This window comes from Macrobrachium nipponense, chromosome 3 (assembly GCF_015104395.2).
Source record: "Macrobrachium nipponense isolate FS-2020 chromosome 3, ASM1510439v2, whole genome shotgun sequence".
Classification (NCBI taxonomy): Eukaryota; Metazoa; Arthropoda; class Malacostraca; order Decapoda; family Palaemonidae; genus Macrobrachium; species Macrobrachium nipponense.
In genome coordinates, this window is record NC_087202.1 from 99,353,941 (window position 1) to 99,381,732 (window position 27,792).

The following is a 27,792-nucleotide window of genomic DNA, read 5'->3' on the forward strand; positions in this document are numbered from 1 at the left end:
AGGGGCGGCCCTCCTGCAGCTTTGTCACAGCCTAGGTATTGTGGTGAATCAGCAGAAGTCGCAGCTGGATCCAAGTCAACGTTGGAATATCTGGGAATGGTGTATAGACACACACGCCAAAGTATTCCCGACAGACCAGAGTAGAGAAATGCAAACAAGTGTGAATGCCTTTCTGGGAAAGCAGACACAGCCAGCAAGACAGTGGCAGGTGGTGCTGGGAATCCTAACCTCCCTGGAGAGCTAGTAGTACCACAAGGAAGGCTACACCTTCGGTCCCTACAATGGAGGATGAAGGAGTTTTGGTCACCAACAGTAGATCACCCGTACGAGCAAATTCCCTTGTCGGCAGAAGTGAGGAAAGACTTGCTGTGGTGGTGGACGACGACAATCTGACAGTGGGTGTCCCCCTTCAACAGTCCTCCCCGGACCTCTTGCTGTTCTCGGATGTGTCACTAGAAGGCTGGGGAGCCCCATATGGAGGAGTTGATGGTGTCAGCAAAATGGAGTTGCAAGGACAGAGAACTCCATATAAACGTGCTGGAGTTGAAAGCAGCTTTCCTGGCTCTACAAGAATTCAGAGAGAGAGTAAAGGGACACTCAGTGGTATTGATGTCAGACAACACCACAGTAGTAGCTTATATAAACAAGCAAGGGGAGGCCTAGTTTCTCGGCAGTTACATGTGATGACAGTTCAACTTCACCAGTGGGCTATAGAGAACCTGGTAGACATCAAGGCCAGGTATATTCCGGGAAAAAGAAACATAGTGGCGACAAGTTGAGCCGCAGGAATCAGATTCTGGGAACGGAGTGGTCCCTACACCAACAGGTAGTGGACAGGATGCTCATGTTGTGGGAAGGACCGATCATAGACCTATTCGCAACCAGGTACAACAAAAAGTTGGAAGTGTATTGTTCAGTAGTCCCGGACGCAGAGGCAGTAGCAGAAGATGAGCTACAAACACCCCTGGGACAATCTGGACGTGTACGCATTTCCTCCATTTGTCTAATCCGTCAGGTTCTGAAACAGGGTAATGCGGTCTCAGAACCTCAAGATGACCCTGGTAGCCCCGTTATGGCCGAAAGCAGAGTGGTTTCCAGACCTACTGGAACTCCTAGTAGATGTGCCAAGAGAGTTACCTCCATGGAGTAACCTTCTGTGTCAGCCTCACGTGGAGAGGTACCACCAGTCGTTGAAGTCCTCGCTTCACGGGTGGAGACTGTCAAGTATCTCCTCCGAGAGCGAGGTTTTTGTTTTTCGCAGAAAGCAGCAACTCAGATGGCAGGTAATATCAGAAAATCATCTGCGACAGTATACCAAGGAAAGTGGTCAGCATACTGTGATTGGTGTGTAGAGGGAACGTGTCTCCACTCGGTACCACTATCAGCAGTTAGCAGACTTTCTGATATCTCAGAACAGAAAAACATATGTCTGTATCTGCAGTGAAGGGGTACAGGGCTGCTCTAGCCTCAGTCTTACGAATGAAAGGAGTGGACATATCGTCTTCATGGGAGTTGGCCATGCTGATGAGAGCTTTGAACAGTCATGCCCACCAAAGGAGCTAAAAGCCCAGATTGGGATCTGACCAAGGTACTGAGTAGTCTGACAAAACCCCCCTACGAACCACTAAGGCACGTCCACGGATAGGAGCCTGACCCTGAAGACGTTCTTCTATTGGCCCTGGGCTTCAACCAAAAGGGTGGGGGAGCTGCATGGCCTCTCATATCTCATAAAGCACTCGAGAGGTTGGAGATCAATGGGTGTTGTGGAGTTTAGTCCCAGAATTCGTGGCAAAGACCCAAAATCCAACAATAGTAGACGGCAGATTCGACTCCTTTACCATACCTTCCTTGGCAGACTTTGTAGACAACGACAAAGCTGAGATGCTCCTGTGCCCCGTCAGGGCACTAAGGGAGTACTTAAAGAGAACAAGGCACCTCAGGCCGGGGGGTTGCAGAGGTTGTTCGTAAGTACAGGACGGAACAAGAAGGAAGTGTCCAAGAATACAATATCATTTTGGCTAAGGGAGACGATCAGAGATGCTTATACTGCAGAAGACAGAGGGTCAGATAGCCAAGGTGGGAGCTAGAGCTCATGACATCAGGGGTGTGAGTGCTTCCCTGGCATTTAAGAAGAACATGTCTGTGGATAAAAAAAAAATTCTGAAAGCTGGCGTGTGGAAGCGCCAAACAACTTTCACCTCATTTTATTTGAAAGATGTTGCCCATAGATCCTTGGACACCTTTTCCTTGGGTCCAGTGGTGGCGGCCCAACAAGTGATATAGTTCATCCAGTGCCCCTGGCGGGTCAGTTTGGGTCTAGTCTAAGATGAAGGTATGAAAGTAGAATGAATGGGATGACTGGTCTTTTTTCTTTACTACTTTCTTCCTACTCCTTTAACTACGGGCAATATGAAGAAGGAGTACCGTCATGTGCTGGAACGGACTAGATGCAGGTGAGATGGTCAGTCATACTGTGAAGCTATCTTAGCTGATGATATACTTTTCAGTAGCAACAACACCCTCTGGATAATAAGGAAAAGAGGGGTGAAGGTGGATCCAGTTCGCAAAGGGACAAGAGTAAACAGTTAGAATGGTATCTACACCCAGTGGGAGGAAACCAATAGATCCGCTTATATCTTTGGTCCTAGGTTCATTGTCCATTCTCTTAGAATTTCCCTATATATTCGGAAATGGATAAGGTGGCAAACTCCCAGTCAGTTGTAGAGACTTACCTCCCTCCAATAGTAAGTCTATCCTAATGTTAAGACCGAAGGTTTGTTTCGTGTATGAACAAATACCAAATTTGTAACTAATTTGTATTTTTCATAACTAACAAACCTGAGGTCTTAACAGTTAAAGGCCCACCTCGAACCACCCCTCTAGCAGTCTAAACTGGGTTAGAAATATAACTGATGGGTCACAGGTAGCCGTGGGCATTCTGGGTATACATGCCCCGTGACCTGGTATAGATGCCATTAGTCCCTGGATCTCACAAGTGTAATTTTAATTCTACCGGTTTCCAGCTTGGCGCTAGTAAATCCTAATGTTAAGACCTCAGGTTTGTTAGTTATGAAAAATACAAATTAGTTACAAATTTGGTATATTTCGAAAGTGATAAAAAATTCTGATCTGTAATGTTTTGACAGAAATCAAGAATGGCCGCGTGGTATTTAAATACCGGGTGCTATTTTAGCTCGAGAGAAAACTCACCAAAACTGAAAGTATGCTCTTTGTTGCTTATCCAGATTTCCGTTTGAACTTTGACGACCATTTCTACCTAATAGATAGGGTTTAGGGTCTTTTAAACTGTCAGCCATGAACACTGTTAGAGCATTCTCGTTTAAGATCTACTGAAGAGAAAATTAGTCGCATTCTTAAAAGCAACGAAAGGGAGCTCGTCGTCTCATTTTGTCTTTTGAAGGGTCACATTGAATCAAGAAGACTGATCAGGTCAGCAGTCTATTACACAATACCTAACTGACAGAGACAAAAAATTAAGTTTAAAACTTACTTCAGTATTCTTTGATATGAAAATCCCACTTTTGTCGAAACAGTTTACATATCTTTCTCTACCCTTCAAATACACAAATCTTGTATATTTCTTTTCAAATTAACGGACCGAGTATACACAAGGCTTGGTTGATGTTGATATCCTTATAAAAGCTTAAAAAAAAAGAATTTTTTCTTTCCTGTGTATTATTGGAATAAACTGCTTTATTACCCCCTGCCCTGTTAAATGGATGTTTGTTTTCATTAACATACACACAATTCCATTTTATGCTGTTCTAGTCTCTCTTTCTCTTTTAGGGTTTTCAGTATTACCAATTTAAACTTTGTCACACAACTTACATGAGCTTTACAAGTGCTTATTTCTGTATTATTGTTCATGTTAATGACCATCATGCAATTAATTGGGGAGGGGAAATGAAAAGATTTATTCCAATTATACACTGGAAACGAACATAATCGAGTCCAGTTTTATAAAAGACGGCTATTGTAAGAATACAAATGTCAGTCACGCCATGTATAAATTTGATTCATTAATTTCAAAATAAACAAAGAAATTGCATTGGTAGTTTGACATGGGACTAGAACGAAGAAGTGAGCCTGACAGCATAAACAAGCAAGATTTGTAACCAGAGTACTGACCTCAGAAGCTAAGTATTTTACAACTCCTTCCTCTTTTTTTTCAGCTTCTAGGTTGAGAATATTTGGCTGCCAACCACCTTTGCGTCCGTTGGTAATGTAAATCTAGCATATATAGATACTATATATTTTTTATATAATAAATTTCTACTACTATGTATTAAAGTCCTCTTGGAGATGTCTTACACATAAAAAAAAAAAAACGGTCAGGATTTATGCCCTGTTTCAATTTGTGTGAAGCTTTTCATCATATATATATATATATATATATATATATATATATATATATATATATATATATATATATATGAAAATGCTTCACACAAATTGAAACAGGGCATAAATCCTGACCGTTTTTTTTTTTATGTTTTTTGTGTAAGACATCTCCAAGAGGACTTTAATACATAGTAGTAGAAAATTTATATACTTATATAGGGATATAATTATATTATATATATATCCATATATATATATATATCTATATATAGGAAAAAATTTATACTAAAAAAAATTTTATTTATATCTAATTAATATATATATATATATATATATATATATAAAAGATATATATATATATATATATATATTCCTTTTGACAGTACCTTGCGAAGTAGGAGAGGGCGCACTGTCCGAGATGTCTTGCTTGAAGGAATCATCGACAGCATCTGGGGAAAATAATATGCAAAATAAAAAGCTAAAATTTGCACAACAGAAGCCATGAGCCAAACAGTTTAATTTCAGTCCACTTCTGAAATACTAACACAAATAAATCATGGACTGAGTTTCTCTTTTGGTAGTTAATTAAGAGGTAGAGTATTTTGTGTACTCCGATAATATACTTTAAAAAATTCCTCAAGAATTTTACTTGAATCATTTACTTTAACTTCAGCCTTAATAAAAATAACTAGCAACCGATGCACTATCTCTATTACTTGAATATTTAACTATTATGACACCTTTCTCGGTATCAAGACTGGAAATATAGTTAACCATAACTTTAGCTGGAAAAAATGAAAGCTACAGAAAAGTCCATATGGCGAATTATGTTAGTAATGAATACTTTGAGAAAATTTAAATAACAAAGAAAAACATAAACTGGTCCCGTGAGCCTCCTCAGATAGAGAAAGAAAACTGTTTGCATTCTTTTATAACTTCTGTAAGGCTGCGTTTACATCAAGCGAGTCGAGTCAAGTCAAGACGATTCATGACTCTTCTTGAATCGCTACATTAATTCAAATGGGAGAGTTTACACCAAGCGAGTCGAGTCATGCCGAGTCAAGGCGATTCAGAGTCAGTGACTCGGGCGGAACCATTTTCTTCATCAGTCACGACGAGTCCGCTGAGAGTGAGTACTATGAATCCTTCAGGAAAATGGCCGTTCTTTCCTCAACTGAAAGTGCACGTCGGTAATTGGTGTTTTGCTTTCTTAGTTAGGGTGCAGTTAACCCTAATAACATTTCAAATTGTTCAGTTGTCATTCTGAAGAAGTTATAAAATTTCTCTGGATTGTTTATCAAGTCTGGGAATAGATGTCGAAGCTTCCAAACTCTGGCCTTTTAGCATTAATTTCATGAATTCATCATCTTTGACGCCTACGCCTACTCCTTCGCCGCATCAGCCACAGCAACACCGATATTTCAGGGAGAGCGTTTGCGTCCATCCTATAGTAGATTCACATCAACCGTGCATTTGATGTCTAGGCCAGTCCCTTACGACGCTTCTGATTGGCTGTTGATAAGCCAGTCACAGGGCTGGAAACTCTCTCGAGAGTTCACATGTCTAGGAGCTATTGTTTCACCTCTCCTGAAATATACCTCTTTCAGGAGAGGTGAAACATACATCCTGTCTATGTGAACTCTCGAGAGACTGAGAGTATCGATATTGGAGAAATCGAATGGCAAAATATTGCTAAAAAAAAAAAAAAGTTTTTTTGTGTGAAACTATTAGGACTGAAAGGATCCTGGAGACTGAGGTCACCGAATTTTTCGACGGTTTTTTAAAACTTCCCGGTCTTGTCCTCGTTGTGAATGGTTTCAAAGTTTATTTCCTTTTGTGAGTTGTCTGTTGGCGCGAGTCCGCCTTTCACTTCATGTATTTTGTTAAATTAACAGTTTAATTTTGTAATAAAATTGGAGTTCAGAGTTTTATCACAATATTAAGCTGTGTAAAGTTAACAAAGTACATGAACTGAAAGGCGGACTCGCGCCAACAGGAAATAAACTTTAAAACAAATGCACACAAGGCCAAGACAGGGAAGTTTAAAAAAACCGTCGAAAAATCCGGTGACCTCGTGGTTATAACTACCAGTGCACCTGGTACTAAGCGGTGGATGGTATAACCTGGAAAGATCAAAGTGCAATTACCAGTATACCTAGTACTAAATGGTAGAAGGCCGGTATAGCCTGGGAAAGTCTCAATGGAATTACCAGTAAACTTAGTACTAAATGGTGGATGGTACCAGCCTGGGAAGATCTAATGGAATTACCAGTATAACTAAATGGTGGATGGTACAGCCTGGGAAGATCTAAATGAACTTACCGGTATACCTAGTACTAAATGGTGGAGGGTAGGTACAGCCTTAGCAGAGTTTGGTGATTGAGATATTCTTTGCAACGGCACCTCCTGAGCTCTCCTTGAATTTTCGCTCTCTGAGATTTTAATTTTCTCTTATTTCCCTATTTTTAGACTACGTCCACCTCGTATGGTTGCTGCAGCTATATTAATCTCTCCCTGTCTGTATATTCCATTCCCCGATTGCAAATATTGCACATTTTTCATTTTCACCTAACATGCAGTAGTTCACAAGGCCGTTATATCATCCAACTACTTACGGCAAATTGTGTCAAGATCGCACTAACACAGGTCACGTTGTCAGAAAGGTATAAATGTTTTAAACTTGAGTGGAAAGCATTTAATGTTCATACCTGATTGTATATAGAGAAACGAAATACAAAATATTCTCTTTCTCTCTCTCTGGATACATGGTGATCCAATTGGCATTCAGTGTATATATATATATATATATATATATATATATATATATATATATATATATATATATTATATATATATATATATATATATTTTACTCTGAATGCCAATTGGATCACCATGTATCCAGAGAGAGAGAAAGAGAATATTTTGTATTTCGTTTCTCTATATATAATAAGGTATGAACATTAACTGCTTTCCAATCAAAGCTTAAAACATTTATCTTTTGAAAGTGACGAATAAATTAACTGTAATAAGTGTTAACGTATGAACGGCATGTCATTAGGAGATAGTCACAAAACTTCAAACAGCATGCATGTGAAGAGATGTATAAATGCCGTTAAAACAGGCCACACCCTAAAACTAAAATGCAAAGTCAGGTGACAAGAGTTTCTTCCCTGAGAGAAAACTGCATCTCGCTGCTCTTTCCTGGGAAAAATGAAGAGATCCTTCCCACCCGCAGTTTTACCCAAGGTCTAGAGAATGCTCTCTAGATATACCTAGACCGAGGTTTTACCCACCCACGTAAATGACCGCCGGAGCGACGAAGGAGGCGGCGGCTTGAGGAGGAGGAGGAGGAGCTGCATTAGCGGAGGAGGACGGGGAAGAGGGCTGCTGGAAGTCGATGAGGCCGATCTTACTCAGCAGACGCTGGTGCTTCCGGGATCTGGTTCGGCAACACGATAGATATTATCATCCATCACACCTGCTCTTTCCTAACTTCAAGAATAGTACCATGACCCTTATACTGAAGGGCAAAATCAACAATGGTTTCATGGTCTGAATATATTAAGTTTTATAGAGCTCTCGAACAATGTTCTATAAAACTCACTATAACATGAACATTGAAGCCATGAATAAAATCCTCCACATTACTAAACATACAATACACTAAACAAAAATTTACAAAGCCTTCGAAAACGCCAGCCTTCACTTGGCAAGAATCCCTGGAAACCTGAATTATTTTTCGATATCAAAACTATTGCCGAGTACTACATTCCACGCCTGGTCTCGTAAATCACGTGACTTTGTTACTGGCGTCAAAACAAGAGACATCTATAAAACTAATGGCGTCACTCAATTAATAACTATCTGCTGATATCACGAATATCAACCTAATTCAATTACAAATATACCCATTTATTGCTTATATAAAATCTTAAAATACAAGAATATGTCACTATAGATTTTTTAGTTTTAAGATTCAGGTTGAAATTGCTATGGAGAGAGAGAGAGAGAGAGAGATGGAGAGAGAGAGAGAGAGAGAGAGAGAGAGAGAGAAATGTACAGTACGACCTGAGATGCTCGACGATGGTAGACCTGCGGGTGTGGTCGAGACCGAGATTGCATGCTCTGCAGAGCAAGCGCCCGCCCCTCTCTCCCAGGACGCAGCCGAACTCCCAGATGCGATCCTCGGGCGTGATGTTCTTGGCCGTGTGTGACGGCGACCTCGGACGGGAGGAGGAGGTCTTCATCGCCCGGGTTTTCATGCAGCCTCTATTAAACTCTCCAATTCACTGCTGGATCTCTGTCCAATGCCAGTAATTGCTTTATTTTCAAATGGGCTTCACAACTCTACTGAAAGGGCGTCATTAGCGTTGTTCTCACTTTTCTAGCTTCAAGTTCATCAACAACCACAGCCTCAGTTTCCATTTGAAGAGAGATATTGTTCCCGCGCACCAGAATTTCGATTCAACATTGATTTGAAAACCTGTAATCAAATACCACTTGACGTTTCAGGACAAACTCAGCATTTACGACTTGAAACATGACTCTCACAGGACAAAGACTCGTTAGGCAATTCATTCTCCCTACAAAACAAAGATAAATCTATTCAAGGTTTAGGATGCTTAACGTTATAGAATGGAATGGAATATAGCGTCCAGGCCAAAGGCCAAGCACTTTGACCTATGAGGTCATTCACCACTGGAAATGAAATGGGGAGTTGGGTGGTTTGAAAGGTGTAACAGGAAGAAAACCGCAGGAGAACTATGACATAATTGTTAGGAAAGGGTGGACAGCAAGATGGAAGAAAGAGAACGTGGATGGAGGTACAGTAAAAGCAACGAAAGAGGTTGTAGCTAGGGGCCGAAGGGACACTGCGAAGAACCTTTATTAATGCCCACAGTGCACCCCGTGAGGTCCACTGAAGGCACTACCCCTCTACAGAGGGTTAACGTATGGGAGATATGTATTGACAGGATAAAAATTGCAATGACGTGTCATCAGAATTTGAGGACTACTTAGAATGAGTGAAGAAAATGAACTCTTACTAAACAGCAACAATGGATAATCTGGGATTTATGTTTGTTTGTCTGATGTTTTTACGTTGCATGGAACCAGTCGTTACTCAGCAACTGAACAACGGCTTCACGTGACTTCCGAACCACGTCGAGAGTGAACTTCTATTACCAGAAATACACATCTCTCACACCTCAATGGAATGCCCGAGAATCGAACTCGCTGTCACCGAGGAGGCAGGCCAACACCAAGCTGACCATGTCACTGAGGCACTATTTTTTTTTATCTGTTTGTAATTTCTACAATAGACCTCCACTCAAACCATCTAACCACTTTTTTCCATCCACACTGATCATCATTTCGACGCAAATCACAATTCTTAGGACAATAGATTTTCCGACATTTTTGTTGAATTATTACGCTCCAGTAGTACTAAACCATTCTTTCAAAACATTATTTTTCTGTAGATACATGCAAAGTAGCCTAATGTATAAAACATGAGAGAGAGAGAGAAGAGAGAGAGAGAGAGAGAGAGAGCGAGCAAAATCCGACGTTGGTTGTTCGGAATGGGCGAATTCACAGCTTTAAAGGCATCAGTGTAAAACTTAGGCTCAGTCTCACGTGTCAGTGGACGAAGCTTATACGTGATTCGCAGTTGAGTAAAAATTCAATGTGTTTTCGCATAATACCTAATCTCAAATATCGACACAAAGAAAAGATCTGCATTTACTAAAAATATGCTATTTAAATGTAAATAAATACAAAATAATGATCATCTGGAAGCTTGAAAATATTAAACTGTTATTCTCACTTTGAAAATAGATTTGATTGACAGACGATTGTCATTTTTTATAGGATGGATTTACCGTTGTAATTTCATCCCTAAATTTCACTGTTATTGATCGATGGAGATGCAAATTTAGTTTCTCATTACACAAAAGTTTTCAGTATTGCCTGATTATTTCCAGTTCTTGAGAACGTTGAAATAATACAATGTTTAGCGCATCTTGTGACCTTGATTGCACGAGGCAACTGTGTGTGTGTGTTGAGAGAGAGAGAGAGAGAGAGAGAGAGAGTAAATCATGACGTAACATCAAGGAGAAAAAAAAATCACACGCACGTGTAAAACTAGATTACACAAATCCAGATACACCGCAGAGGTTCTTCATACAAATAAAAATCAGATGTACTACGTATGTACTGCATCATTCTTGCTTCGCTTCTGTCAAAAGTCAGCTTCTCACACCCGGTGATAATGTTACGGTATCAGTCTAAAATAATTCGTGGCGGATGAAACGAAAACATGAAATCAACAAGAGGTCTTTATTACTCATGGCAAAATCAAGCGGACGACTTTTCATAAACTCTTCAGCATGAAGACGTTCATGCTTGACCACGCAACGGCACGACGTCGTCCACATAAGAAATTATCGGAAGCTGGGACGTTGTCATGCTGCAGTTTTTAATGTTGAAAAGCCCGTTTGTTCATAACTTCCATCCGCCTCTCATGTCTGCACTGAACGTTTCCACTGGTAACTCACTTCTGCCTCTGCCTGGCAGAGAGCAAATCTTTCAAACTGTGTTGACTAAATCAAATATCGAAATAGCATCTTATGGTCCGACGCTTTAAAGGGAAAATTCGGCACCGAACGATGATGTTAGAGTAAGGACTGGCCGATAAGTCTGGAGGGATTTGTGTGTGGTAGAAGTGGCTGGCAACCACACTGCGCCAACCTGCTAAGGCGCAGCGGCTTCACGCAGCACCCGCGGGCCGCAGCCACCCGCGCTCATTTGCCGCTGTTTTTCTCTATGAAACCTTCCTGAGTTTGCCTCCGCGGGCGCCGGCACTCGAGAGCAGCCCATGCGTAGGTCCAGATAGGACTGTGCCACGGATAAAATGCAGATGGTACCTAAATTGAGTGAATACGGCATTCTCCCCACAAATAAGACTAATAATAATGACAGACTTTTAGAGCGCTTAGTCAGGTCGATTTCACAAGGAGACAACTATTTATTCTTTTAATTTCAATAATCTTTTTCCGTAGATTATCGGTGGAAAATTAATGGCTGAAATGTGGCGCGTCTTGGGGGTAAGTCAGCCTAAGTGATTAAAACCTTACTTAAACTTAAAACTGTGATGAAAAATTGTAGTAAAATTTCAGTGCGAACAAAATAATACAATGTGATAAACATAAAACAAGCAAAGTTTTTTTTTTCTTTTAGTTATTCACAAGGGAACACTAATCAATTTAGGAGAGAGAGAGAAAAAAAAAAATGTCCACGTTTGACTATAAAAAAAATCAAATCCAAATTTCCAAAATGCTGGCCAGGTAACTATATATTATTCACTAAATTTGAATACCCAAGAATGTTATCAGCCCTCCAATTCAATTTTTCACACTCGTAATTCTTGTAAATTTCCATGTTAAGGCATTTATTTATATTTCTTTTCACTTCAGTAACTGTCCTTTGCACATTCGAGTTGAACCAAAACCAAAGGTCCCTGCTTCCGATTTGTCAGTTTTTCACTTGGTCACGAAAGTAGTAGAAAATTTGTAAGATTAATCGCCTTTTCACTCCTAAAATTTGCATCCATTGATGCACTATGGACTGTTCTTAAATATTTCTTAATTTCGTTTAAAACTCACTTAATCGTCTGGTATGCGAGCGAAAGTTTAACCAAGCAATGAAAACGTGACCTGTAGATATTTTTTATTCAATATTCGCGAACTTTGTTGTTGTTTTTTTTTCTATGCAATTTTCACACAACGAATGATTTCTTAATTTGTTTAAATATTAGCCAATAAAAGCTTTCACGTTCGATCTCCTCCGGCCATTTGCTAATAGCTATCGTTTTTTTTTTTACCTTAACAGGAAGACGAAACAGTCAAAATCTGCCTCATAATTATGCCAGACAATCGTATCTTGACGCTGGAGATTATTTGAGAGTTCCATGCATGAGGATTCTTTAGATGTTTGTCATACGGGAAAACTGAACTTCAGCGTTAAACGCCAACCTTGATCGAAAGCTTCATTGGTTAAAAAGTAATAAACATGGGCTTTATGGATCGAAAAAAATAAACACACACACACAAACATATGCTCATACAACCATATAAAACTGCTTTAAATAATATTTCTACTACGCCTACGTTAATGACAAAGCTATATCTCAATAATCCACTCCACATTTTTTTTCTACATACACACATTAAACTTCAACCATCACGTTATTTTCTGATGATCTACCCAAATCATAATTAAGCCATCTTCACTGGAAGCTACAGATTCCAACCCGAGACTGACAACGTTCCACCTCACAGAATGTTGTTGCCTTTGAAACGGAAATCAGGATCCGTAGATACGTCCACTCTGCCATTCACTTACGGAGAAGGAATGGCACGTAGTACGAGCACTATATACAATCCACGGTCACAACAACATCGACGGAGAAAACACGATTTGGTCCTTCATGGTTTTGCGCAGGAATCAATACTGAAAGCCGTAACTGTTACTGCGGCCTGCACCACGCTGGCCTGCGGGCCGCAGGTCCCCGCACTAACCCTAGTGACAGGCTCGATGGCACAGCCCTTCAGACACTAAAAAAGTGCCAAAAAGACCACTGCTGGAACTTCAGTACACACATCAGTTTCAAACGGTAACATCGACAAGCAAACTCAACAAGTTGGAGAAATATTGCAACATAAACCATTTCCTCGTCCACGTTGATGTAGGATGCACCTGGCATAGGATGCACATGTATTCTATATTCTTTGCAGTCAGAAAGTCATGACTAACGGGACAAGGAAATCAGTAAAGGGAGAATATGGTGAAAACTGTGAAGAACTAAGGAACAAGAAACGAACTACGAGATGTGGTTCAAAATGACATTAATTATGTTAGTGATAACTATTATTCTACATCCCGCCAGACCTTAGCAACAAAATACATAACATCATTTTCCTTAAAGTTAATAAAAGTATTTGCGGTTTATATATAAAAAAACATTTATATCTACACGTATTTCCTTACAGCTTTTCAATAGTACCTCTAAAATTCTGAATTACTTATTTTTAGTTCATTCTAAGCAATGTGATCGCCTTACATTCTGGAGTCAGGTTCCCTCATCCTGAGAATTACTTTCCCTTCATTATCAACGTAAAATGCTCCCAGATTATTACCTTCTTATGCCCGCCACCTATCTCTGCATGAGCGTAAACAACTCCTAAGCGGAAAGAGGCGACTATCCTTTCTTGAGTTTTGCGGCTTTTCTGCTTGCATTCTTGCAATGTCCTGGTTTCTCTAAACTACTTCTCTAACTGTAATTAGAAGCCTTTTCACAATGACACTGAATTTTGGTTCTAAATTGTTTAGATCAGTTGTGCCATTCTGAGGTATATCAAATTTGTCCTGTTCACGTTTGGTCACTTACTTACAACGAGGCCATCCTTAATTCAGAAAAAAAAAAAATCAGACACTACCTGAGAAATCTCTATTTCAAAAGGGGTGAGAAATGGTGTGTACAGTGGTTTGAGTTTGACAATTAGAAAAAAAAAAAAGTTGCCGGGAACGTCTGATGCTTTAGCCTGCAGAGAAACGTAAAATGTCACGCTCTAAGAGAAGACTGACTCAGAAAGATGTATAGTCACTCATAAAGTTCATGGATGTCTCCCGGCATAAAGCTGAATTCCATCCAACCCCTTTCTGGACAACGGGTCTGTATAGAGATGTAAGACGGGCACAAACTTTCTATACAGCAGGGTTATAGGTAGTTGAACATTTGGCCAGTTTGGCACTCCCAGACACCTATCATCCAAAAAGGGGTGAAATGGAAATCTCTCAAACACGCGGACATCCATGAACTTATATGAGTGACTGTACCTACATAAGTTCATTCAAATTATATATCGACCCAGACCCTAAAGGGATTCTGTTTGTAGTGAGATAAAGGGCCACTTTTAATACAAAAGATCCCTTTCTTACGTTGGCCAAACCTTCCTTGCTTTCCCCAGTCTTGTGTAGGCATTTCGTGCCCTGATCAAATCACTGCCATCAGATGTTCGATTTCGTCTATATGAGACGCATACGGAACTGTTGTTATAATGATCTGAATGGCCTACAATGCCGGCAGTAATTGAAAAACCTTGGTTTTAAGGTTCCGAGAATAAATACGATCCAAAGAGAGACTGAAAAATTTTCTTGCCAGTGTAAAGGAATGGATAATTTTAAGCAACTAAAACTAAACGGAATTTATGTTGGTGGGAGAAAAATCAGAAGTCTTGGCGACATTCACATGAAAATGAAGAATAACCCAGTACAAATTACTTATGAGGTCCGTAACTTACGTGTGTTACACGACTGTAATTTCTGTAACCAAATCATTAATGTTGTAGGGTGACTGGATATCATATGGAAAAAAAATCAGGATGATAACCTTATCAAGATAACTTAGGATGCTGTAAATATATTAAACAGAGCGGCAGGATCAACAGTGTGCGTGTCAAAAGCTGTAAATATAATAGCTATAGAGGCAGGACTGGTAAAGGGTGTTGCACCTCGGCATAGGATTATCCCTGCACTGAGCTATACTAGCTGACTATCAATATTACGATAGATGTTTTAAATGCGGCATGACTCATCAAGTTGTCAATACTGGATGTCCAAAGTATTCATGGGATTTGTTGTGAAAAATACAGCCAACGAATAATGTTAACACATGACTATTTTTTCTTTTTATAGTTACAGAGCCAAGAAGCATTTCGGAATGCAAGCTCCAATTTGATATTAGAACTGACAATATTAAGTCTTCCAAGGAAAAGTGAAAGGTTTTCATATTTTCTGAGAGAAGGGGAGTTGGTGGTGGCCTGGACAATCCCAGAGAAAATAGTACGTGGCAGCGTCAGCTGGGATCATTGTGGGCACCCGAAAAGTTGGAGGGCGCAGACTCACTTGGACGTAAACTATGAGATCTGTGGAAGATAAAAGGACAGGAAAGACAAGAGTGGCACAATTTCACAGAGGCCCTTTGCGTCACGCCGTGGTCGATGGTGATGGCGCACATTACAAAGAACGACGTCACAGTTGGTTTAACTTGGCTATACGAAATCCTAAAACAGCCACCTGTTATGAGTGTTGTTAGGATAATGCAAGATATGTAAGCTAATTGCAAAGCAGACACACACTCCTGCTGATATGACTGAACGTGGAAGTGTTTGTGTTTGTTGAAGAAAGTGACAATTATTGGTATCAGTTGCCTTGTGTTCATATGCGATTATTCATCAGAACATCAAGTCTGAACCAGGCTAGACTACTGCAAATAGGGTTATGCTCACAAATTGTACTATTCGTGAGATCTTTTAATCTCACTTTTCAAACATGACTTCATTCACTATAAGTCAGATTTACTGACTTGTGGTAGCATTTATCGAATAATGATATTCAAGTACCGTTATTATTCTCACACAGAAATTTTAAACAATCATTTTTTTCCTAACAGCAAGAAAAAGTTTTGAAAAGTAATAATAAAACTTATTTAAATAAATTCAAATAAAAAAACATGACATCATTACGGCAGTCATTACTGAATAATCCTATTGAAGTAACATTTCCGTAGCCAAATTCAAAAATGATGTCTAAGCCAGGCTTTCATGTCCCCTGTGTGTGTTTACACACGCTGAGCACGATGAGTGGGAAATTGATCAGGTTTGGATCAACGTTTTCCAACCGTCTGGAAAACACGAGTGGTCGAACCGATGGCCCCGGAGTACATCTTTGGATTAACAGTGTGAGCTAAACACTACTGGAGTTGCAAGTGTGACGTCGTCACCTTAACACTTCTAGCCCACAGGGTGGCGTCAACGCAATCAGTCTGGGACAAGAAGGGCCAAACCTGTTTGGTAGGACCGAGGACAAAACGCGAGCGCAATCATTCTCACCTTAATTACATTGGAGGCAAACCGGATGAAATGATTTACTACCCCCGACCCATACCGAGCCTACCCCTAGAAGTCACAGACCATCTTAAAACCTTGGTTCCGGCCCGAGTTATCAAAATGAAGTCAAGACTAATATTTCCCGAGTATGAACCTTTTAAGCCCGTTGGCAATTCCAGCACAGCTCTCACTGAAAGCCGAGCATAAAACCCAGTCATGTCTGGGATATCTTTTCCCGTTTGCAAAGGATAACGCACACCAGTTGAAGTACGTGTGATCAAGTGGAGGTTCCCTATAAGTGATCAGGGGAAACACAATTCCCTTTCTAAAGAAGCTTCAAGAGCGCAGGATATTTTAGGAAAGATTGTAGGTAGAATTTTATGACTTACGACACAAGGGAAAGCGTAAATGGTAAGTTCCAAGAATCCAGGTAAAAAAAAAAAAATTCACAGGGAAAAAGTTACATTAACCTTTCCTAGTGAGCCTGTTGGGGATTACCGTAAAAACATAAACAAAAGACTGCAAATATCATAAAGACAATGACCCCCTAGAAATATTATGAATTTTTCCTTGAGACTTTATTACCGGCCATCCATAAATTAATGTGACTTTTTTTCCTGTGACTTTATTTCCTAGCCAAAATTGACTTTAATTCCTGTGGCTTTTTTCCCTGTGACTTTATTTCCGGCCACTAGTTTGAAATATATCTCTGATTACCTCAGTAGGTCAACGAGTGCAGCGATAAGGCGGGTTTAGATGAATCAGGTATGGGTAGCAGTTACTCGAAGAAAAAAAAATACGATGAAAAAAAAAAGAAAAAAATTTACGTTGTAATCTGTAGAGAAAAGAGTTGAGAATTCAGAGCGGCTAAACAATATGAGACACTGTAGAAACTTGACGTTGGACGCAAGTAAGAAAGGTTGTGGGATAGTCGTTAGTATGAACATTGAAATAAAAGGGTTTACTTCCGCTGAGAACAACGACTAAATGTTACACATTCCGGGAGTTTTCCCCTCACACATAAGTTGTAAACATTATATTCCTAACCTAACGTAAATTAAAACATACTAAAATCTACGGTGAAATAGATCCTTGTTTCACCAACGATATTAAAAGAAATACACTATACTTTATTAGAAATAATTTTTCTGTACTGTTTAGCATGCACATTATTTATTTATTTTTACTTTACATTTTCATTCTAATAAATAAATATCCTATCCTAAATTCCTGTATCTTTAAATCAAAGTGAACCACCTTTTTCAGACATTTTTAGGCTCTTCCATAGAGCATTCTTAACCGCCACCCCACCCGCGCCCCCACACACAACAAAGTAGTTTGTAGGCTTACTCCTTGAGTAAGCGAAAAGACAAATGACCTCAGGAGCTCAGAACAGTGAGAGTAAACGAAGAGTTCCAATTCAGCAAAAATCAAAATGGATTACAATATTGGTTCGAAAAGTGTATGTAACAGAACTGCAGTGTTCCCTGAATATGCATTGGAAACAAACCTAAAGACTTGGGAGAGGTCAAAAGACCATCAAAGTACTAACTTTTTACATAGATATGTGTTCAAAAGAAAGGGTTTTAACACATAAAAAACCCAATATTTATTTGCACAGATGACTGAAAGTTACTATGGAATACAAAAAGCTAATTTGCTAAGAGGTTCCCATCCTCGATCCAGGAGTTAGATAAGAATATTGATGTTATTGGGCTATCTTCCTTTGAGTGAAACATCTTTGCTTAGGAAATAATTTTCCTTGATCAAAGCGTTCATACAAACAACAGGGCACACGGGTGCGTTCACATACAATATTAAATATATATATATAATATATATATATATAGATATATAATATAATATATATATATATATATATATATATCCCTATATAAATGATATATATACTATATATATATAATATATACACATTAATATATATATATATATACACATTCATATATAGATATATTATATATAATTATATACACATATATATAGATATATACAAATTATACATCAATATTATATGTAGATATTATTATAATATATATCTATATATATATAGTATATACCTATCTTTACTTGTACTATAATGTATATATATAATACACACACTATATATATACAAACATACACACACACACATATATATTAAATAGCATATATGCGTGTGTGTGGCAATGTTTCATAAACCACTAGGAAAATAAGTGGGAAATTACTATTGCATTTTCTGACAAAGGTTGACGTCATGGAAATTCCGAACTGCATTTCCCCGACGCCCAAACGGAACATCAAACTTGAAAATCCTGATCTTTACAGTCTAATCGTGACAGTATCGATTTACCTTATTTACTGAAAAGTCACCTCAACGCGACCTCGCATCTGATGAAAACCGCACTTTTGATGACAAAGAATGAATTTTCCTTCATTATCAGTGGTGGATCACTGTGCCGTGACCGGAGATGATGAGTTAAATAAGCCACAATTATGTGCGAATAAGATACTGTATTTTTTCAAATCGAAAATGGTAAAAATAGGGAAGCTTTCGACCGTTCACACAACTGACTAAAAATGTATGTTCTCCATAAAAGACAAATTGGATTTTTTTGCGAGTTCAGGAAACCATCGAACAACTACTGCCGTGAAAATAGGCGGTCATGTAATGGTTGTTTCTCTACATTAGTAAGCCAATCTTGGTTACTTCTTGAAAGGGTTCGAGTGCAATGAACTCTACGGGTTTCTGTCAACCAAGTTCGGCCGTACTCATACCTAAGTATTTGTTATCTTGGATGCAATCAAGAACTTAAATCAGAGTAATCATAAAATGATAAGTCCGCGGGTTTAGTCGATCAGACAAGCCTGCCCAACTTCAAAATAACCCTGAAGGATTATGCTACTTCCCCACCCAATGACAGTGACTAAGGAACGCAGCAATTGAACGGAATGAACTTCTCTACTGGACTTCAATGCTCTGGAACATAAAACGCTCCTTCGCCAAGACGCACCAGCAAACATTTGAAACCATTTTATGCTTTACTCGTCTAATCAGCAGAATATCCGATGGATGTATTTATACTTTTTACTTTTCAAGTCTGTCGAATGCCAGAAATGAATTATATACGTGAAAACCCAATGTGTTGAAGCAAATATGAGAACTGCTTTGGAGATGACGAGGATGCAAGGAGGACACTGAAAGCTTGAATTAGGAATCACAGGGAGCTGACTGGATGAGAGAGATAATCATCCCTTTCGTAAATGATAAAGGTAACGGGGTCATACGTGGTATTGTAACAATGCCGGGGATACTATTACAGGGTGTGTCCAGTCATGGCGACTCGGCAGGAGACTCCCCGTGTGCATCAATCCTTATGACAGAAGCGCTGTTTGTGCTCGAGTATTCACAAGAATATCCGGTTTGGTGTGATAGCAGGCGACTCACAAGGGACCGCCGTAAGTGCAACAGCCGCTATTCATACGAGATGATGAGAGATGTCGTGGGTAGAACAGATTAACTTCTAAGATTGCGGGATAAGAGAAGGGGTCGTGAACGACTCGCAATTGCAGATGATAGAGCTAAAAGTGTTGATTGGCGCCGTAGAAACTGGATAAACGAGATATGAAGAACCGGATGCTATAGTAGATTCACATCAACCGTGCATTTGATGTTTAGGCCCGTCCCTTACGACGCTCCTGATTGGCTGTTGATAAGCCAATCACAGGACTGGAAACTCTCAGTCTCTCTCTAGAGTTCACATGGGTAGGATCTATGTTCCACCTCTCCTGAGGGATACGTCTTTCAAAATGATCCCTCAGGATAGGCGGGGCATACATCCTGCCTATGTGAACTCTCCTCGAGAGAGGCTGAGAGTTTCCAGCCTTGGGACTGGCTTATCAACAGCCAATCAGGAGCGTCGTAAGGGACTGGCCTAGACATCAAATGCACGGTTGATGTGAATCTACTATAGTACTGAGGGAGGGCTTTTTGATGAGCAGATGCCACGGGTGATGGTAAAACGAGACAAGGTGCGTGCAATACCGGTATGTCTCAACAGAACAGGAAAGGTGAGAGGCAACCTGGTACTCACCATCATCGGGCTGTGCCTGAGGCGCCGAAGGATGACGGCGTCGCGCAAACAAGCCAGAGGAAGAGGACGAGGGCTTGTCATGGGGGGAAGCGCTCCCCTGCTGGTACTCCACGTCCATGGACGAGGGACCACTCCCCTCCACCACGCCCAAGCACTCCACGCCGCTCTCGGCGTCATCTTCCTCAGTTTCGCCCTCTCTCTGAGACTTCCCTTCGCCGGCGTTGCCGTCGGGCCCTTCTCCGCCGGATACCTCGTCGCTACCCGTTCCTCCGTCGATGCGCTCCATCAGGTCAGGCACTGTTCGAAGTAGAAAAAAATAGCATTCATTAACCTGTATATATACTTTCTGACAACTGTATTGAAAAAAACAAAATAAACAATAAATAAAATTTCACCATCTAATACAAGGACTTACTGCAAAGTACGAGAAGAAAAAAATAAGACCTAAAAATTGTACTGATGACTTGGGTAATGGGAGTGGAAATTATATGTTTCAGTCAAGCCATTTTATTTATTTATTATTACTTTTTTAAAGTCCGATAACATCAACAGATCCCTGACCTGGTAATGAATGTAAGTTCCGCTAAACTCACTTTGGAATAACCTTTAACATTCACCAAATGTTACAGAAGACTGTTAATGAAATGGTACAAAGAGCAGGCAGGTAAATAATTTATAATTGAATAAAATATGCACTGATGCCTACAGTTGTGAGTGTATCGGTACACCAACTAAATCCAGTAACTTCGAAACTGTGGAGCCACAAACACCAAATTTAGGAGGCCCACGTTTCGGAACTACCCCATCCACTGAAATGCTGATTCTCAACATAAATTTGACAATACGGTAACGCATTATAAATCAAAGGGGTTCGTATCAAGAAAGAGAAGAGAGGGGGTGGGGGGGGGGGGGATTCCGTCTTCCTGCAAGAGAGAGAAGAGGGGGGTGATTGTCTCTTGGCAAGAGAGAGAGAGAGGGGGGTGATTCTGTCTTCTTGCAAGGGGGGGAAAGCCCGAACGAGAGAGAGAGGGGGGGGGGGATTCGTCTTCCTGCAGAGAGAGAGAGAGGGGGGATGATTCTGTCTTCTTGCAAGAGAGAGAGAGAGGGGGGGGATTCCGTCTTCTGCAAGAGAGAGAGAGAGGGGGGTTGATTCTGTCTTCTTGCAAGAGAGAGAGAAAAAAGGGAGGGGGGGGGGGGGGGGGGGGCGAATTTCGTCTTCCTGCAAAGTGGACACGAGAGGCTAACCACCGATTTCTAATCGACCATGACTCTTCACCCTGTAGGAAGACCTCACAGTTCGAATGAAGGACCTTTATATCCAAAAGTATGACTGAGGTTTTAAGAAATCAAATGGTTTTACAGCCTTTACTGCCACACTAGGCGAATGAATGAAATAAAACATGAGTGTAGCAAATGTATAATTAATGGAATGGATTGGAATATAGAATTTAGGCCAAAGGCCAAGCGCTGGGACCTATGAGGTCATTCAGCGCTGAAAGTGGAAGTGAGAGAAAAGGTTTGGGAGGTATGACAGGACGAAAAACAGTTGATAGGAGAGTGTGGAAAGTCGGATGGAAGAAAGTGTATATGAACGGAGGTACAGTAAAAGGAATGAAAGGGCTTCCTGATAGAAACCGAAGGGACGCTGTAAAGAACCTTGGGCCCCATCCGACCACCTTGCTTGTGACGCCTACAGTGTGCCGTGAGGTGCGGTGAAGGCACTATCCCCCTACAAGGACTGCATAGTTAATCTACGTCCCACAAGTGTGTCAAAGCGTCTCAGTGGCGTGATCGCTATGGTCTTGGCCTGCCACTTCGGTGGACTCTAGTTCGATTCTTGGCCATTCCACTGAGGGGTTAGAGATGTGTATTTCTGGTGATAGAAACTCACTCTCGACGTGGTTTCGGAGGTCCCGTAAAGCAGTTGGTCCTGTTGCTGAATAACCACTGGTTCCATGCAACGTAAAAACACCACACAAACAAACAAGTGCGTTCTGAGTCATCACACAAAATTTGTAACGTGACATAGTACGTGCTATTGCAAGAAAGCCTGTCTTACAATACATAGGACTGATCTGTTATGTTTTTACAGTGCCTAATTCCATAGTCCCTGATAATACCTAGTTCTCCTAAGTTTGCTTTACTTTTTTCATTTTCATGAAAAAAACACATAAGGAAACTAACTTTACTGGGAAACGAATGGAGCATGGTGAACAAAATAACTTGGCCCTGAAGGGAGAAAACCCCCTGAAATATGGAACATATAAGAAATGTTTAAGAATATCAATACTTAACTTTTTTTAATCGGTGGAAATACATTTCGAAGTCATTGAAAGCCTGAAGATGATAGGCTGATGTTACACGTCCAAATAGCATCATTATATTTCATATTAATTTACTAACTAAAGTTTCTCCCTCAAATGCACGTCGTCTATTAACAATTCTACCAGGTAGAATGGAATGGAATATAAAATTTAGGCCAAAGACCGAGCGCTGGGGCCTATGAGGTCATTTAGCGCTGAAAGGGAAATCGAAAGCAAACACAAAATCACGTGTTTGTTTGTAAGGTGTTTTGACGTTGCATGGAACCAGTGGTTATTCAGCAACGGGGACCAACGGCTTCACGTGACTTCCGAACCACGTCGAGAGTGAACTTCTATCACCAGAAATACACATCACATGTGAAACAGATGTAAATTTCCAGACTCATATCAGGATCGAACCTAGGTCTTTTAATTGAAAGGCAAGGATCGAGTATTGAGGATTCATATCATATTCACTCTGAAGGGATAATTCGAATGAAACTCTGTCAATTGGGTCACTTCTGAGTTGGACAGTTGGATAAAACACAATGGTGTGCGAGGCAGTTATAATCATAGCCTGCCAGGTAAAGCCTTGGGTACAGTGGTACTTGGAGTCTAACTTCTTTTATGACTTCTGAGAGTTAGTTAGCAGCATGCTTGCCTTTCAATTGAAAGACCTGGGTTCGATCCTGATATGAGTCAGAAGTATAGACACACACACACACACATATATATATATATATATATATATATATATATATATATATATATATATATATATGTGTGTGTGTGTGTAGATAAAAAAAAAATTAGCCTCCAGTGAAGATAAGTAAAAGATACCGTATCATAAATATTGCTGATTAGGCCTAAAAGAAAAAAACCGATAAAGAATTCATGGAAAACATTATTCAAAATATGTCTATTATACACAAGGCTTGGGTGTTCATCAAATCACGCGATTTATTATTATTATTCGGAAGATGAGCCCTATTCATATGGAAGAAGCTCATCGCAGCCATTGACTTGAAGTTCAAGCTTCCAGAGAAGATGATGTTTATTTGAAAGAAGTAAGAGGAGGTGATAGCAATACAGGAGGAGAAGTTATAAAAGGGGCTATTACTTGAAATTGAAGCTTCCAAAAAATATGGTGTTCATTTGAAACAAGTTACCAGAAAGTAATAAGAAATGCAGGAAGAAGAGATCTGTTATTGAAAAAGAAGAATAAATCCAAAAGTTAGTAAATAAAGATATTAACATTGCGATGTTCATATCCAGATTAGTCACCAGTACCACTGAGATTGTGTTACATGTCAAGACGACTGGACTGGTGTTCTCTTCTACACGTTAATTTATTCAAAATCAGCAGCGCTGAATAATATTTCGTTGTTCCTTATGCTTGATTCTTCGCAGGGATTTCTCATTGCATTGAGCGTAAGTTTTTTTTTATATATGAAATGTTCAAGCAGTGTCTTTAGAAATTATATATATATACATAATTTTAACAGCCACAATGCACTCTCAGCGTCTAGATTTCTTGACACTTTTTGGATGCGCTTGTCCTGCTACGGACATCAGGATTTCTTCATGTGTACCTTGAGGCTTTGTAGGGTCAAGGATATCCCAAAGTGTGAAGAAATAGAGACGTTATGAGGGCATTGTGGTTACAAATACAAACGTATCCGGTAAACATGTGATCAGTATCTCTCTTTCTCTCTCTCGAAGCATACATTTCTGGGCACCAGGTACTGCCGTTACCTGTTGAAGCCTTTCCCTTTTCCATAAGAAGTGGTGTAATTTTTCAACAAGTAAAAAAACTAAAATGTTAGCCAACGAAACAGCAACCTTCCAATTTCTTGTCCAGACCCAAACCAACAAGAGGGAGCAGAAGGGGGGGAGGGCGAAAGGCAGCAAACCTTCAAGCAATGGCCGCCCAAGATCGACAAACATACCGGTAATAATTTCCTCAGGTTGGGTGTCAATAACGGCGGGCGTAGGACCAGTGAGCGAGGCCAAGAAGTGGGTGAACGGCTGGTCCTGGGAGGGGGCCAGCGACTGGAGGGTGGGGGTGACACTCGTGTGGGCCCGGCTGGTGGTGCCAACGCGCCTCCCTCCTTCCTCTCCCGCATACTTGACGTGGCGGAAGCGACGCCGGGTGAGGTTGTCCTGCGTGAGCAGAAATAGACTGAAGTATGAAAGGTAACCTACTTTTATATGGACACTCAAATATACGGAATGGTCTTACGGAATATGTGTAGTTTCGTAATGTTTGTTTATATTATATGAACATTCATTATGACCTACAGCTCATTTTGTAGAACAAAGCGTACAATATATAGTCATGAAACTAACAAAAACAGAAGCACATTGACACACACACATATATATATATATATATATATAAATGTGCACATAAATTCTTCTGTTAAAAACAGGATACGTCTCAAGATATAAAAGGACCTTTAAAGGTTTTAATGCTAAGGACTACCTTTATTTCGGTAGACCTACTTCCACCTTTATCAAGTAGTGAATACAGGAGTTACATTAATGTTTTAATGGGCCTTGTGTGTGTGTGTATATATATATATATATTTTATATATATATATATGTGTGTGTGTGTGTGTGCGTGTAGAATTCACACCGAAAAGTTTTGGGATACATTTTGTTAAAAGAAAAGCTTATCCTATCAACAGGTTGCATTCAATCACCTTTTAATATATTTTTTAAGCCACATATATTATTGAGAATTATATTTTCTGCCAACAATTTAAAAAAAATATATTTCCTAATTTCACGGTGACAAGGAGGATAATTTGAGCTTTATCGACGGTGTCGAGTGAACCATAAGCTCGTGATTTAAAAAGTAATAAAAACAAAAAATACTTTAGAGTAACCATGTTTTATTTCAGGGTTAGTAAAATGTCGGCCTATTACCTGTTCGGCTCTAATTTTATGCTTTTGAAGGAGTATGCAGGCAAGGGTGGAGGGCGCAACGCCAAAGCGATCGGCCACTGTGCTTTTCCTCTGACCCGCCTCAACTGCCTCGATCATGGCCAATTTCTCGCCTGTTGTGTAAGACTTCCTTCTGCCTCTGTCGCGTGTGTGTTGGCGTGGGGGGACCTGGAGGGTCGGGGTGACGCTTCGCACAGCCATGGCAGTTGCTACGGCGGGGGCGGCACCAGCACCAGCAGCGACAGAGGTTGCCTGGCCAACGACGGCAGCCACTGCTGCCGTTGCTGCCACGGGAGGAGAGACCCCAGTCGCCAGGCGCGGAGCCATACTCGCCGAGGTGGTATTGACGGTTGCGCAGGTTGTCTTTGTAGTGGCAGACGTCCCGGGCAAAATAACATAGCGACCAGGTGGCAAACCAGCCGGGAAGAGAGGGATGCCCGTGCTGCCGGCGGTCATACTCACAAGGAGAGGCATGTTCGTCCCCCTCACACCCCCGCTAAGTAAGCGCACCCCTCCTACCCCGCCAGTCAGTGTGGGCACCTTCGCTAGGGTAGCCATGGTTGTTTTTGGCTTCAAAATTTTCTCTTCCTTCGCATTTTTCTTGTTCTCTTCAGTTTTGCTAGTCTGGACTTCAGTTTTGGGCTCTGATTTTTTACCCGGAACGCGGGCGCTATCGGCTTTCACTTCTCTTGCCTGCTTCTCTTCATCTCGTTTCTCTTCGCCTTCTTCCTTCGCTACGCTGTATACTTTAGCTATTCTGAAAGTGGTCTGACCGGCGGGGTCTTCTACATCACTGTCCTTTTCAATACCTAATACTTCGGCTTCTTGGGTCGTCTCGTCCATGTCTTCCACCTCCACATTCATCTGTTCATCGTCCGGCGGCGAGGGATCGTCGTTATCAGTCTGATGCCGCAGCTGCTGAGCAGAGTCCGCAGCATTAACAGGTGCTGCAGCTATTTCCTCGTCGTCATCTTTCTGCTCTATAGTTTCACTCGAATATAGCGGTTCATTTTCTTCTTCTATCTTTATTTCGTCTGCCATGAGCTCGAATGCCGCCGCATCATTATCATCCATGTTATTTCTCTTGATTTTAACACTGGCACTGACCTTGACCTCACCGGTTACACTTTTGCCGCTACCTGACATAATACTAGAGTTGAAGTGCTCTAGAAACAAGTGGTAAGATAAGTTATCTCTCACTACGCTATCAATGTAGTAGTAATGCAAGCGTCCTCGTCGTTGCTAATCGATTGATGAGCACCTCGTGGTTGTTGTGAAAATACGTACACCGAAAAACATCGCGTCACAAATATGAAAAATAACAGTAATTCATTAATGGTTTTTTAGGAACTTATCAGCTTTCAACAAAGGAAGGTACAAGGAGACTGGCTTTACTGTTGTCCGTTGTGTTATTCGCAGGTCCCCGTGCGCGATTCCGATTTGAAAGCCGCTTGCTGATTGGAGGACAGATCGAAGACTAGCGAATGTTACTCAGCGCTCCATTTCGTTATAGGCGCGACGAGCATGCGCAGTTGATGGTCCGCCATTCCCCATCAAAGCCACAGAAACGCAGTGCGCAAGTCTTGCTTCCTCATAACTCTCCCATTACTACTATTCAACTCAGCGTTTCATTCGAATAGGTTCTAAGCTAATGACGCAAATAATAAATATCAGGTCAGAAAACAAACAGAAAAGGAACAGCATGTGATAGGATATTTGAAAAATCACTGCTTGCACGTGACTTATGCATCATGCCGTAGGATGAACGAAAAACCGGCAATCACTCGAATTCTAAAGTCTTTTATTAACGTCTATCTTTAACACATCATTTCCATTTCTTCATTCTAACTCACACTGGCACTACCACTCACTATCCCCTCCATATCATAGTAAGTTCATTCATAGTGCGTTTATGCTTAACGCTAGAAAGATTTGGGCCGCGAAGGGCGAATTAATATGGGAAAGAACGAAACAAACGAGAAGTTTTAGAAGAGTCAGCGCCAGTGTGGCGAGCGCGGGAGTTGTTCAGGTGATGGTAGTACTACCGTCAACGGAACGCATCCATGCACACTGTCATTTCATTTAGAAGCTGATGAAATTATCGGAGTAACTGCAGGTTGATATTATGCAGCCTTTTT

The 27,792-nt window shown here is 40.6% G+C and overlaps 1 protein-coding gene across 1 annotated transcript in view; it reads right to left on the bottom strand.

Annotated features, from left to right (window-relative positions):
* The window catches only part of LOC135221915 (uncharacterized), a 64,267-nt gene extending 37,091 nt beyond the window's left edge, over positions 1 to 27,176 (bottom strand). The window contains exons 1-4 of the mRNA XM_064259935.1: positions 25,637 to 27,176; positions 24,654 to 24,867; positions 20,402 to 20,698; positions 4,749 to 4,811 (exon numbers count right to left, since the gene is read on the bottom strand). Of these exons, the coding sequence (XP_064116005.1) occupies positions 4,749 to 4,811; positions 20,402 to 20,698; positions 24,654 to 24,867; positions 25,637 to 26,800 (1,738 nt within the window). The 5' untranslated portion in view covers positions 26,801 to 27,176. The remainder of the gene's footprint in view (positions 1 to 4,748; positions 4,812 to 20,401; positions 20,699 to 24,653; positions 24,868 to 25,636) is intronic.
* Between the last annotated feature and the right edge of the window lie 616 nt (positions 27,177 to 27,792).